Source organism: Globicephala melas, chromosome 6, assembly GCF_963455315.2.
Source record: "Globicephala melas chromosome 6, mGloMel1.2, whole genome shotgun sequence".
In the NCBI taxonomy this organism is placed as follows: Eukaryota; Metazoa; Chordata; class Mammalia; order Artiodactyla; family Delphinidae; genus Globicephala; species Globicephala melas.
Window position 1 is genome coordinate 82234715 of NC_083319.1, and position 14625 is coordinate 82249339.

At 38.6% G+C, this 14625-nt stretch overlaps 1 protein-coding gene across 6 annotated transcripts in view; it reads right to left on the reverse strand.

Moving 5' to 3' along the window:
* GKAP1 (G kinase anchoring protein 1) overlaps positions 1–14625 on the reverse strand; it is an 81031-nt gene that overhangs the window by 11189 nt on the left and 55217 nt on the right. For 4 of the 6 annotated variants that reach the window (XM_030832781.3, XM_030832779.3, XM_060301082.2 and 1 more), the window contains exon 8: positions 7265–7417. The exons of the other annotated variants lie outside the window; for them this stretch is intronic. In XM_030832781.3, coding sequence (XP_030688641.2) covers positions 7265–7417 — 153 coding nt within the window. The remainder of the gene's footprint in view (positions 1–7264; positions 7418–14625) is intronic. 6 annotated transcript variants of the gene reach the window in all.

A 14625-nucleotide genomic window follows, 5' to 3' on the forward strand; every position in this document is an offset into this window, starting at 1 on the left:
CCACATGCCACAGAGCGGCTGGGCCTGTGAGCCATGGCCGCTGAGCCTGTGCGTCCGGAGCCTGTGCTCCGCAACGGGAGAGGCCAAAAGGAGAGGCCTGCGTACCGCAAAAAAAAAATAAAATAAAAGAATAAAAATAGAACAAAAATAGTTTTTCTCTATATTAGCAATTAACACATAGAAGATATAACTAGAAAAAACATTTTCTCCAGACAGCAGTAAAAAATATCCCCAAGAATAAAATTCAGTAATTTTCAGGATCAATAAATGATAAAATATTGAAAAGGACAGAACAAAGCATGTTTTTAGATAGGAAAACTAAGTATTACTAAATATTAATTTGTACATTCAATAGAAATTTCAATAGAGTTTTGTTCTTTGGAACTTAGCGAGATAGTCAAAACTTCACCTGGGAGAATACAGGATAGAAACAAAAAGTTAATGCAGTAGAATTTGCCTACCAGATAATTATATATTATACAGCAAAAATAATTAAAACAGCATGTCATGGCACCTATGTTGACACAGCAATGTAACAGAAAAGAAAGTCCAGAAAGAGATTTAAGACACAAGAATTTATTATAATATAACTAACTATGGTATTTTAAAGAAGTGAGAAAAGGCTGAATTACAGAATAATGGTAGTATATGGGACAAATGGCTAACTGGAAAAATCAAGTTAAATGCCTGCCATCTTGTAACATACACCAAAATAAATAAATTTAAATGCAAAAAAATCAACCCAAAGTCATACTTTTCATAAGGATATATACTGGTTCTCTATATCTAATGAGTAATGTGGTGACAATTTTATTCCAAAAATACTCACTGAGCACCTATGCTGGGTGCTGGGTGTACAATGGTGAACAGAACTGAAAAGATTCTTGCCCTCATGGGATTTGTCTGGTGGAGGAGGCAGATATTACATAAAGAAATGCTGCAATTAGAAACCAAGGTTTAAGCAATGACGAAAAGAAACACAGTGCTATAAAGGGAATAATGTGGATTATTCCCTGGTGGATCAGGGAAGCTCTGAGGCCATGACCCTTAAGATGAACCTTGAGTGACTGGGTAGGAATTGGCTAAGTAAAAAGTGGAGGGAGATAAGAGCTTTCCAGGTAGAAAGAACAGTAGGTATAAAGGCCCTGAGGCAGGAAAGAGCCTACAGAATTTGAAGGATATTAAAGAGGCAAGCCCGGTTGGAGATTAGTGAAGAAGATGATAGTATAAGATGATTATGGAAGAAAAAATTTGGATCAAAATTAGAAATATACATACTATTATAATGGCCCAAAAATCTCATTTCCGGGAATTTATCTTAAATAGATACGCGAGGGGGGAGTATCTATGAAAGTGTTCACTGCTGTTACAACAAAAAATTGGACATCAATTTAAATGCCCAACAATAAGGATATAGGCTAAATATATGACAAATTTACAAACTGAAAACTCTGAAATCACTAAAAATGATGATACAGAACCATAAAACACATCTGTATGATCTCAAAATTGTAATACTATATACAAAGAAAAAATCCTGGAAGGACATACATCAACATTTTAATAACTCTCTTAGAATTATTATGGAAGATTTCACTTCATTGTTTAAAAATTTCCTTTCATCAAAATTGTTTTATACTGAGTATATAATCATTGAATAATATAAAATAGTATTTAACTAAAAAAAATAAAACCACTTAAGTATTAAACTCTTTATAATATTACTAGCTAACATCTTTGAATAGGAAAGCTCTTCTGAACATAGTATGAAAGGGAGAAAACAAAAAGGAAAAGACTGATAGATTTAACTTAATGAAAAATCTCCAGAAATACTGAAACAAAATCAAAAGGTAAATGAAAAAAACTAGAAAGAACAGTTGCACCTATATGCAGGCATATGACCAATAAAAACTCAGTAAGTGTGCAACCTCAGTAGTAAGCAATGTTATATCAAACTGGTATATTTAAATTTTTTCCTCATGGGCTTCCCTGGTGGCGCAGTGGTTGAGAGTCCACCTGCCGATGCAGGGTACACGGGTTCGTGCCCCGGTCTGGGAAGATCCCACATGCCGCGGAGCGGCTGGGCCCGTGAGCCATGGCCGCTGAGCCTGCGCGTCCAGAGCCTATGCTCCGCAACGGGAGAGGCCACAACAGTGAGAGGCCCACGTACCGCAAAAAAAAAAAAAATTTTCCTCAGTGTGGGTAACTGAAATCAATTTAGCTATAAACATTATTATTTAATGTAAAAACATTACAGTTGACCCCTGGACAATGTTGGGGTTAGGGACGCCAACCCTCTGAGAAATCAAAACTACACATAGTCAGGGACTTCCCTGGCGGTCCAGTGGTTAAGAGTCCGCCTTCCAATGCAGGGGACGCGGGTTTGATCCCTGGTTGGGGAACTAAGATCCCACATGCTGTGGGGCAAGAGCCCGCATGCCGCAGCTAAGATGTGATGCAGCCAAAAAAAAAAAAAAAAAAAAACATATAGTCGTATATAGTCAGCCTTCTGTATATGCGGCTCCTCTGCATCCGCAGATTCAACCAACCTCGACTGAAAAAAATCCATGTATAAGTAAACCCAAGCAGTTCAAACCTGTGTTGTTCAAGAGTCAATGTCTTACTTAATGATCTGAATTGCTCACCATCTCTGTATTTAACTGAAAAGTGGTTCATGTAAGTTTCTACATTATTGGGGAAAAAGTGTAAATCCATAGAAAAGTAGGACCACAATGAAGTATCAATGGTAGTTTTCTCCAAGTGAATGAGATTAGGGTCAATTTTTTTCCACTGCATCTGCAAATTGGGGATCATAAAGGTGCCTATCAACTTCACAGTTAACTGTGAGAACTGAATGAAATAATCATTTTAAGTACTTAATAGAATATCTGGTAAATATATACTAAGCCCTCAAGTATTTTTGCCACTATTAAAATTTCTTCACTTATCAGTTATTTCCAGAATTTCTACAACAAACATCACTTTTTAAAACAGAAAACCATATTGTTTTAATGTATACCCATTTTTATGAAGTCCTATATTTCATTAAATAAATTTTAAACTTATCTTCTAAGTAGAAGACATTATACTAAAATGAAGATTAAAGGGTCTATAAGTCTATGTCCACAAGGGATTTGTAATCTATGTGAAATGTGCCATAAGAAAAACAAAATGCTATGAGGTATAGAAAAAGAAGGAAAGATCATATCCAGATTTTCTGTGTTTGGGATTGGGATAGGGCAATGAGAGAGCTTCAGGGAGGAGACGGCATGTGAAATGAACCTTGAGCAAAGCTGGGAAGGATCCAGCACTGTGATAGGAGTGCTCTGCTCTAGCTAGAAGAAAAAACTGGAAAGAGTACAGCTGAAGTTACTTAGGCCAAAGCTACACTGTAGAACAATGCTTTCAAACTTACTGGACAGTGACCCATGTTAAGGAATGTTTTATATCGTGACCCAGAATGCACATACATGTCAGTGTATGTATGTATTTGTATGTTATATATATACACATATACACAGAAACAAATTTCATAAAATACGAACAGATGTCATATATGCTGACAACTTTTTTTTTTGGTTAGTGCTTGTAGCAATCTACTAAATTGATTTCAGGACTGGTTAAGTGGGTTGGGACTCTCAGTTTGAAAAGCTTGAGGGCTTTAAATGTCAGGTCGAGGACATCTGCACTTGATTCAACAGACACTGAAGCTTAGGGACATGGTGTGGCAGGATGGAAGTCTTGCTTTTCAAAAAGTCATCTGTTCAGCTTCCCTGGCGGTCCAGTGGTTAAGACTCCACGCTTCCAGTGCAGGGGGCACAGGTTCGATCCCTGGTCAGGGAACTAAGATCCCACATGCCGTGTGGTGCAGCCAAAAAATTTTTTTAAAAAGTCATCTGTTAGCAATGTATAAGATAAATTACCTAGAATTAGAAGGCAGGATGCAGCAAGACTTATTAGGTTACTGAAATAATACCAGTAAAAGATAATGAGAGCCAAAAAAAAAAAAAAAGATAATGAGAGCCTAAACTAGAGAAATGTTAATAAGAATGGAAGAGAAGATAGATCTGAGAACTATTTCAAAGATTAAAAACTCCCCAACTTTGAAAAACAGAAAAGTGAAACAGGAGGTTCAGAGTCTGAATATCTGGATAAAATGATAAAACCAAAAACAGAAATGAGGAAGTCAAGCCAAACGCTTGGTTTGGAGAGTAAATGATGACCTCGAGTTTGGACATAGTGAGTATAAGGTATCCACAGAACAAGAGTGAAATATGCCACAAAGACAATTGATAAAACAGAGCCCCGAAGGCCATTAGAGGGAATGCCAGTGAAGCTGTGGAAAAGTTAGTAAACTCATATCCTGCTGCTAGAAGACAATGTTGGTAACACATCAAGAGCAACACAGATGTTTACATGCTTTGATGCAATTACTATTTTTTTTTTTTTTTTTTTTTTGCAGTATGCAGGCCTCTCACTGTTGTGGCCTCTCCCGTTGCGGAGCATAGGCTCCGGACGCGCAGGCTCAGCGGCCATGGCTCACTGGCCTAGCCGCTGCATGGCATGTGGGATCTTCCCGGACCAGGGCATGAACCCGTGTCCCCTGCATCGGCAGGCGGACTCTCAACCACTGCGCCACCAGGGAAGCCCTGGTGACTTGCTTTTTTCATTAAAGATTATGTTTTTGATATTTATCCATGTTGCTATGTATTGCTGTAGCTCATTCATTTCTCCTACTGATTTTGTTGTCACAAACAACTGAGTTTGAATCATTCTTGTTGAAGATGTCTTCAGGGTTTAATCTAACGTAGAATTTCTAAAACACAGTCTCCCCATCATCTTCAACTTTAAAAGTTAATGCCAAATTGTTCTCCAAAATGGTCATACCAAATTACATTACCACTAGTAATTTGTTACTGTTGTTCTACATCCTTACCATATGGCATATTGTCCAATTCCTATCACTAGTCTTCACCTTCCTTCCGTTTTTCCTAGGCACTGCAGTGAAATTAGTATTACCATATAGAACTTTGTCCTCTGCTCAAAAACTCTTTATTATCTCCTGACTAAATCATAAATCAGGCTTTTAAGTCCTCCACAATCCCTCCAAACCCACTATGCCAAATTTATACTATGCTCCTCTTTGAATTTTGTCTTAATTAAACTGGTTTATTCTTCACTGCCTCCATTCTTTTACTCTGACATTCCAGTTTCTTCTTCCTCACTTCTTCATGTTCAAATTCTACTGTCCCTTAAATTCCAATTCAAAAGCTATTTTCCGACTTCCCTGGTGGTCCAGTGGTTAAGATTCCACTCTTCCAATGCAGGGGTCCCAGGTTTGACCCCTGGTCAGGGAAATAGATCCTGCATGCTGCAACTAAGAGTCTACATTGCCACAACTAAAAGAGCCTGCATGCTGCAACTAAAGATCTCACATGCTGCAACTAAGATCCCACACATCACAACTAAGACCTGGCACAGCCAAATAAATAAATAATTTTAAAAAGCCCACAAAAACCAAAAGCTATTTTCTCCTAAGAAAGCCATCTCTCATCTCCATTCCTATGAATTACCTTTTTTGGATCTACCACTTTCCACCTTGTACAAAAACAATTATCAAGTGCATGCTGTGTACAACATGCTCTGCTAAACATTTTACATCATAATCGCTAATTTTCATAATAACAGTGCCTGAAAGGCAGGTAATTTCATTCCAATGTAACACAGCTGATAAGCTGCAGTGCTATATTTTGTGTTATTAGGTTTGATTTCAAAGACTGTTCTCTTTCTACTATACTGCACTGTCACTTTGGTTTTAAAATATCATTAACATTACTTAATAATTTAATTAAACTTATGTGTACCCAACTTTGCCCTACAAAAGATCTGAAACATCTAATTATTTGCTCAAGTATATTAATATCATTCTTACTATCCAACAATGATCTGAGATGACTCAGAAAAATAAGAAGATACAAACCACAACGGGGAAAATCATAATCAATGTAAAAAGAGGAAACAAATATGCTAACTATAAATGTTAACACAGTTGCTTGCACTGTACATAAAATTTGACAGTCAAGACAAGACAGGAAAACACAAAATTTAATTCAATGCCAGAAAGGAAGAAGCTCACAAGTACCTCAGGGCAGGCAAGGATTTCCCGTACTAAGTTGAAAATAGATTTTCATGTGGTATAGTGTTTTTATAAAGCAATATTATTGCTGCATTGGAGTGACAAGTTCTTAAGAGTCGGGCTTCTTTTGTGTCCTATATAACACAACACAGCAGTGTTTAATTTGTTGAATGACTGACCAGTAAGTATTGGAGGTCAATATAAGGTAAAGAACAGATTCACAGTTTAAGAGGAAGTAAAAGAGAAGACTGGTGGTTGTGGTGAGAACAATAAATGCAGACTTGGAGGTCTCTATAGGATAATATCTTTTCTTTCTTTCTGTATTTCTCCAAACAATATTTTAAAATGTGAATACCATTCTTAGCTTGTGAGCCTTACAAAAACAGAATGCTAAAAAAAACAAAACAAAACAAAACAGACTGCTGACCAGCCATAGTTTGCAACCCCTGGTCTGCAGGATAAAATTCTAACTTCTTAGTTTCACATAAAAAGACCTTTATAATCTAAATCCAATCTATTTCTCTAGTCATGTTATCCCACACTCACTTAAGTCTATACTTCTTAGATGCAGAATTTTTCAGTTTCCTGAATATTAAGTCTAAGGCTTTTCATAGCTCTGGGCCATTGCTCTTGGAGCTCCCTTAGGTTTTCTCCATTTCTCAATTTATACAGTTATTCACCATTCAAAATCCATCCCAAATGTCACTTATTTATATACCTTTCCCAATTCACCCAAGGAGTGATCTATTACCTTTTCTATTCAAAAACCTTTTTTATTGTTCGTTTCTCTCTTAAAGCCTTCATCATGCTGAATGATATTTTTCCAGTCTCCCTCCTCCTATCCCCACTACTCTGTCTAAGGCATGGATGGTCTTATCCATCTTGATATTCCCACTCCCCTACACTGGTGCCTAACAATACCTAGCATTATAGCACATGCTCAATAAATATTCATCAACTAAAGAAGTCTTCATACTTTTTAATATAAGTATCTATGTGTAATAATGACTAAGATAATATCCTAAAACTGTAACTTTATACAATCATAATTGGGTTCCACTGCTTAGGTTTTTTAAAAAAGAAAAATAATTTCACTGTGATTTTAAGAGAATTTTCTATTTTACATGCCTGGTTGTGTTCATGAACTGTGCAATTATCTGTTCCATTATATTCTGTAAGCTGTTCTCTTCTTTTTTCTCTAATAAGAATTTTATGAACATCATCTTCCAGTCTATTGAAGAATCCTCCATCATGTGATAAAGTCTGAGAAGAACTCAATTCCTGTCAAAAATGAATTAAGATTTACTATCAATCAACACAAAAGTGCATGCATGCATTTAATAAACCTGGTCAGCCACTAGAAGGATAGAGAATGAAAAAAAAATAACATAGAGACAATCAACCATCTGATTCTTCTCTATCTCCAGAAGATAACCAGTACAGATACATTTGCAAATGTCCTTTTCTTTACTTCATGTTTTTTGAGTTGGGTATTGCTTGATTTTTAAATTATTTTTTATCCATGTACCATACAATTTACCCATTTAATTTGCACATTTAAATGGTTTTTAATATATTCACAGAGTTGTACAACCATAACCCATTTATAAAGTTACATCAAGCCCAAAAAGAAACCCAGAACTTATTAGCATCATTTCCCATTCCCTCCTAATCCCTCCCCTCAGCTGTTCCCTAGGCAACACTAATTACTTTCTGTCTGTATAGATTTGGCTATTCTGGACATCTGATATAAATGGAATCATACCATATAAGGTCTTTTGTGACTGGCTTCTTTCACTTTGCAAAATGTTTTCAAGATTCATCCATATTATAGCATCTATCAGCACTTCATTCCTTATTGCCAAATAATATCCCACTGATGGATACACCATATTTTATTTCTCAATTCATCAGCTGATGGACATTTGAGCTGTTTCTACCTTTTGGTTATTATGAATAATGCTCCAGTAAACATTCATGCAACAAGTTTTTGTGTGGACATGTTTTCAGTTCTCTTGGGTATATACCTGGAAGTAGAATTGCTGGGACATATGGTAACTCTATGTGTAACCTTTTGAAAAACTGCCAAATAGTTTTCCAAAGTGACCATACTATTTTACAACTTGTTAATGTATTCAATGTATGAGGCTTCTAATTTCTCCACATTCTCACCAACAGTTGTTATTATACATCTTTTCAAATTATAAACACCCTAGTGGGTGTGAAGTGGGTGTGAAAGAGATTCATTGTGGTTTTGAATTGCATTTACCTGATGGCTAATGGTGCTAAGCATCTTTTCATGTGCTTATTGGACATTTGTATATCTTTGTGAAAAAACGTTTATTCAGATAGCTTGCCCAATTTTTTTGTTATTTTTTTGTTTTTTAAACTACATGTGAATTTATTACTAAAAAAATTTTTTTGGGCTGCACCACACAGCACATGCAATCTTAGTTCCCCAACCACGGATCGAACCTGTACCCCCTGCATTGGAAGCATGGAGTCTTAACCACTGGACCGCCAGAGAAGTCCACTTTGCCCAATTTTTAATTAGGTTACTTTTTATTTTTGAGTTTAGGAGTTCTTTATAAATTCTAGAAACAAGTCTCTTTCAAATACATGATTTGCAAATATTTTCTCCCATTCTGTGGGTTGTCTTTTCACATTCTTGACAGTATCCTTAGTATCACAAAAGTTTTAATCTTGACAAAGTCCAATTTATCCAAGAAATCACTGCCTAACTCAGGGTCATCAAGATTTACTCCTGTATTTTCTTCTAAGAGCTTTATAGTTTTAGTTCTTACATTTAAGTTTATAATCCATTTTGAGTTATTTTTTGCATATGGTGTGAGAAGGGGTCCAAATTCATTCATTTGCATGTGGCTATCCAGCATCATTTGTTAAAAGATTATTATTTTCCCATTGAATTGTCTTGGCACCCTTGTCCAAAATCAACTGAACATAAATAAAAAGGCTTCTTTCTGGACTCTTAATTTTATTCTTTCAACCCATATGTCTACCCTTATGCCATACCACACTGCCTTAACTACTCTAGCCTTGTATTACTCAAACTTTTACAGTATATTTAAAAGCAATTTTTACATAAATTCTACACACAAATGATAAGGAGGTAAGACTATCACAATCTACTCAATTATGTAAAGTTAGAGAGTTTATATGTTCTCCAAGAAAAGTATCATTTCCTTTCCAACTTCCTGTCGCAAGACAGAGACTGAAGAAAATGTTCCTCTCACTCTCATAGCTTTTCCCTATGTCCCACGTTCTTGAGTTTTAATATTCCCGATTTTACCCATTTCAACTGTATTTGTCAGCAAATGACCCAACAGTTCAATGACTGTTCATCCTTTTCCTTTCACCTTATCTTAGAAAGTGTTTGAAAGAAAAAAAAAGTGTGTATCAGTGCTTAATATACAAATAATATTTTAAATGTTTGTAGAGCACTTTATATTTTGCAAAGCACTTACAGAAACATCCCTTTAGTTGAATCTCATTAACACTGTAAGAAATTGATAGAGCAAGAATATTTTCCCCACAAAGTAATCATAGTCATAGGAAAGTTAAATAACTTGCTCATGAGTGATTCTACTGCCAAGTGGTACAGCTATAACTCAAAGTCTACTGCTTCATAAAATACTTCCAGTATATTCTGGTAAGACTTCATTTTAAAGCAATGAATACAGCAATGCTTAAAACACTGCTGAGCTTCTATGGAAGGTATAGCATGATGATGGCAACTAATCAGCCTCTGGATTTCACTACTTTAAATAGTGCAGTTCCAACTAATGTCCTCTGTTTTTTGATAGCTGCTACCATTACCAGCATGCCTATCCCAAAGGGTACTCTGTCCTTGATATTTTTTCTTTAGTGAGGCATAAAATTTCTTTTCAGCCTAAGGATAGAAGTTTTCAAAAGATACCTTGACAGGAAACTACAGAGAAATGAAACAAAAATGAACCAACAACGCCCCCCTCCCCCAACACACACCTCAACAGAAAAAAGACAAAAATGCACCAAGTGTTAAGAACACAGATCCTTTAATAAGTCTAGCCAATTCAATTTCAATTTAACAAATTCTGAGCACCTATTATGTGCCAAGAATGTAATGAAAAAGACAGTACAGTGTTTGTGTAAGTATAGCCTTATAGATCACTGGAACATAATTAGGAGACTGGACATAAGCCTTCACATTTATGGTCAATTTATTTTTTATGAAGGTGTCAAGTTACTTCATTAAAGAAACAATATTGTTTTCAACAAATGGTGCTGGGAGAATGGATATAAACATGCCAAAAGTGTATCTGAACTCTTTCTTCACACTACACACAAAAATTAACTCAAAATTAGATCATGGAGAAGATTCTGTGAAGATGGCAGAGTAGCAAGCACCAGGAACCTGTGTTCTCACACAGACAATAACTGCATTGGCAGAATCTGTCTGATTTGGGAACAACTATTTTGGAACTCTGAAGTCTGTTGAAGGCTTGCAACTTCCAGGGAAACTCTTGGATGGTAAACTGCAGTAAATTTTGGTCAATTTCAGCTCTTAGCACAGTAGCAACTACCCATCCACCACCCTCAGTGATGTGGCAGGCAGCTGTGTACATGTTCCTGGAGCAGCTTGTACACAGTTTATGGGAGCCAGGGTGGGCAGCAAGGAGCCTCTCCTCCAAATAATGGGGATCTGTGTTCTGGTCACTAATTGCCGCTTCTGATTACAGAGGTGCAGACCAAGACACAAAGAGGCAGGCAGCCGTTTTGCACCTCCCCTCATTGTTGCAAGCCCCTCCCCATCTACCTGAAGTGACTTCCAGTGGATTTAAAGAGCTAGTGCTCTCCCCCTCCCCCCTCATATTTTGCTTTTCCACTTTTGAGAGCCAGACTTTAAACATGAGGCCATTCATGGGCTTCCCTGGTAGCACAGTGGTTAAGAATCCGCCTGCCAATGCAGGAGACACAGGTTTGAGCCCTGGTCTGGGAAGATCCCACATGCCACAGAGCAACTAAGCCTGTAAGCCACAACTACTGAGCCTGCACTCTAGAGCCTGCAAGCCACAACTACCAAGCCTGCAGGCCACAACTACTGAAGCCCGCACATCTAGAGCCCATGCTCTGCAACAAGAGAAGCCACTGCAGTGAGAAACCTGTACATCTCAACAAAGAGTAGCCCCCCGCTTGCCACAACTAGAAAAAGCCTGCACGTGGCAACAAAGACCCAACACAGCCAAAAATAAAATAAATAACAAATTAAAAATATACATTAATGTTTGAAAAAATACAATAAAGACCAGCTTATTAAAAAAAAAATAGGCCATTCAAAAACAACTGCCTGTAAGGGGAAAATTAGAAAGTGACTATGAATGCCCAAGGAAAGGCTATGAAAAGACCTAAGAGATTAAGTTTACAACAATCAAAAAAAAAAAAAAAAAAACCCAAAACAGTAATAAAAAACACCAATCCCTGAGGAAGGAGAATCTGATTTCCAGAGTTACCATATTACTAGACTCAAATGTCTCATATTCAACAAAAAATCACAAGGCATACAAAGAAACAGGAAAGTATAACCCATTGAAAGTAAAAAGAAATCAATAGAAACTGTTCCTGAAAAATACTTATTTATGGCAGTTGTATTAGACAAAGACTTTAAAACAACTCAACTGTCTTAAAGACGCTCAAAGATTTAAAGGAAGATGTGGAGAAAATCAAGAAAACAATGTGTGGACAAAATGGAAATGTAATTAGGGATTAAAAAAAGAAACTTAAAGGGATGCCAAAAGGAAATTCTGGAGCTAAAAAGTACAATAACTGAAACAACACATTCACTAGAGTGACTGAAAGGCAGAGTTGAGCAGGCAGAAGAAAGAATCAGTAAACTTAAAGACAGGACAACAGAAATTATCTAGGCTGAAGAACAGAAAGAAAAAAGATTGAAGAAAAGCAAACAGAGCCTAAGGGACCTGTGGGACACCATCAAGCAGGCCAACATACAAATTGTAGGAGTCTTAGAAGAAGAAAAGAGATAGAAAGGGGTAGAGAGAATATCTGAAGAAATAATGGCTAAAAACTTCCCAAATCAGGGCTTCCCTGGTGGCGCAGTGGTTGAGAGTCCGCCTGCCAATGCAGGGGACACAGGTTCGTGCCCCAGTCCAGGAAGATCCCACATGCCGCGGAGTGGCTGGGCCCGTGAGCCATGGCTGCTGAGGCTGCACGTCCAGAGCCTGTGCTCCGCAACAGAAGAGGCCACAGCAGTGAGAGGCCCGCGTACCGCAAAAAAAAACCAAAAAACAAAAACCACAAACTTCCCAAATCTGATGAAAGACATGACTATAAACATCCAAGAAGCTTAAAGAACTCCAAGTAAGATGGACTCAAAAAGACCCACAGCAAGTCACATTATAATAAATTTTCAAAAGACAATGACAAGGGGCTTCCCCAGTGGTCCAGTGGTAAAGAATCCCCCTTCCACTGCAGGGGACACAGGTTCAATCCCTGGTTGGGGGAACTAAGATACCACATGCCATAGGGCAACTAAGCCCACATGCCACAGCTACTAAGCCCACGCACCTCAACTAGAGAGAGTCCACATGCCACAAAATACAGAGTCCACATGCTCTGGAGCCCGCACACCACAAGTACAGAGCCAATGTGCTCTGGAGCCCATGCGCCACAACTAGAGAGAAAAAACCTGCATGCCACAACTAGAGAGAAGCCTACGCACTGCAACGAAGACCTGACGCAGCCAATTAAAAAAAAAAAAAGACAATGACAAAATAAAATCATAAAAGCAGCAAAAGGAAGAAAAGCATCATATACAAGGGACCCTCTATAAGGTCATAAGCAGTTTTCTCATCAGAAACTTTGAAGGCCAGAAGACAATGGGCTGAAATATTAAAAATACTAAAAGAAAAAAACCTTTCAACCAAGAATGTTGTATGTGGCAAAACTCTCCTTCAAAAGTGAGTGAGAAATCAAGACATTCCCAGAAAAACAAAATCTGAAGGAGTTTGTGACCACTAGACCTGCCCTGCAAGAAATACGGTAGTGCTGGGAAGGTAAAAAGAATGAACATTAGACAGTAACTCAAAGCCACATGGGGAAGTAAACATCTCAATAAAGGCTAATTATAAAAGCAAGTATTGGGCTTCCCCGGTGGTGCAGTGGTTGGGAGTCCACCTGCTGATGCAGGGGACACAGGTTCGTGCCCCAGTCTGGGAAGATCCCACGTGCCACAGAGCGGCTGGGCCCGTGAGCCATGGCCACTGAGCCTGCGCATCCGGAGCCTGTGCTCCGCAATGGGAGAGGCCACAACAGTGAGAGGCCTGTGTACCACAAAAAAAAAAGCAAGTATTATTGTAAAAATGGCATGTGACTGTACTTTTTGTTTTCTACATGATTTAAGAGACTAATATGTTTAAAGGAACAAAAACAATTATTGGTGTAAATGCTAACATTAACATAACTTTGATTTGTAACTCCAAATCTTGTTTTCTACATAACTTGAAAGACTAATGCACTTAAAATAATTATCAGTTTATGTTTTGGGGCATGCAATGCATAAAGATGTAATTTTGTGACATCAGCAACTGAAAGGGAAGAGTGGTCAAGACAGCAGAGTACAGAGACCAAGAGCTCACCTCCTCTCACAAGCACACCAACTTCACACCTATCTGCAGAACCACCACTGATGAAGAAGACTAGAACCTACCAGGAAAGATCTTCTACAACTAAAGACATAATGAGATGGGTGGGAGGGGTGGACTCGTGACACAGTCTAATCCCATACCCCCAGGTGGGCAATGCAAAAACTGGAGAATAACTATACTGCAAAGGTTCTCCCACAGGAATGAGAATTCTGAGCCCCATGTCAGGCCCCCCAGCCCAGGGGTCCAGCACTGTGACGACAAGCCCCCAGAGCATTCAGCTTTGAAGGTCAGTGGGGCTTAACGACAGGAGCCCCACAGGACTGGGGGTGATAGAGACTTTATTCTTAAAGGTGCACACAAAATCTCATGCACACCGGGGCCCAGGGCAAAAGCAGTAATTTGACAGGGGTACATCTACCTGCTGGTCTTGGAGAGTCTCCTGGAAAGGTGGGGGGTGGATGCGGTTCACCCTGGGGACACAGACACTGGTGACAGACATACTGGGGAACATTCAGCTGTGTGAACTCTGCTGCCATGGGGGCTGACATCTGGGCTCATCAGCTCCAAGACCTGGCACCACCCAAGAGCCTGCAGGCTACAGTGCTAGGACACCTCAGGCCAAACAACTAACTAGGCAGGGACACAGCCCCAGGCATCAACAAACAGGCTGCCTGAAGACTTCCTGAGCCCACAGCTGCCTCCAAACATACCCCTAGATATGGCCCTGCCCATCAGAGGGCCCGAGACCCAGATCCACTCACCAGTGGCCAGGCATCGGCCCCTCCCACCAGTAAGCCTGCACAAGCTCTAGATTAGCCTCACCCACTG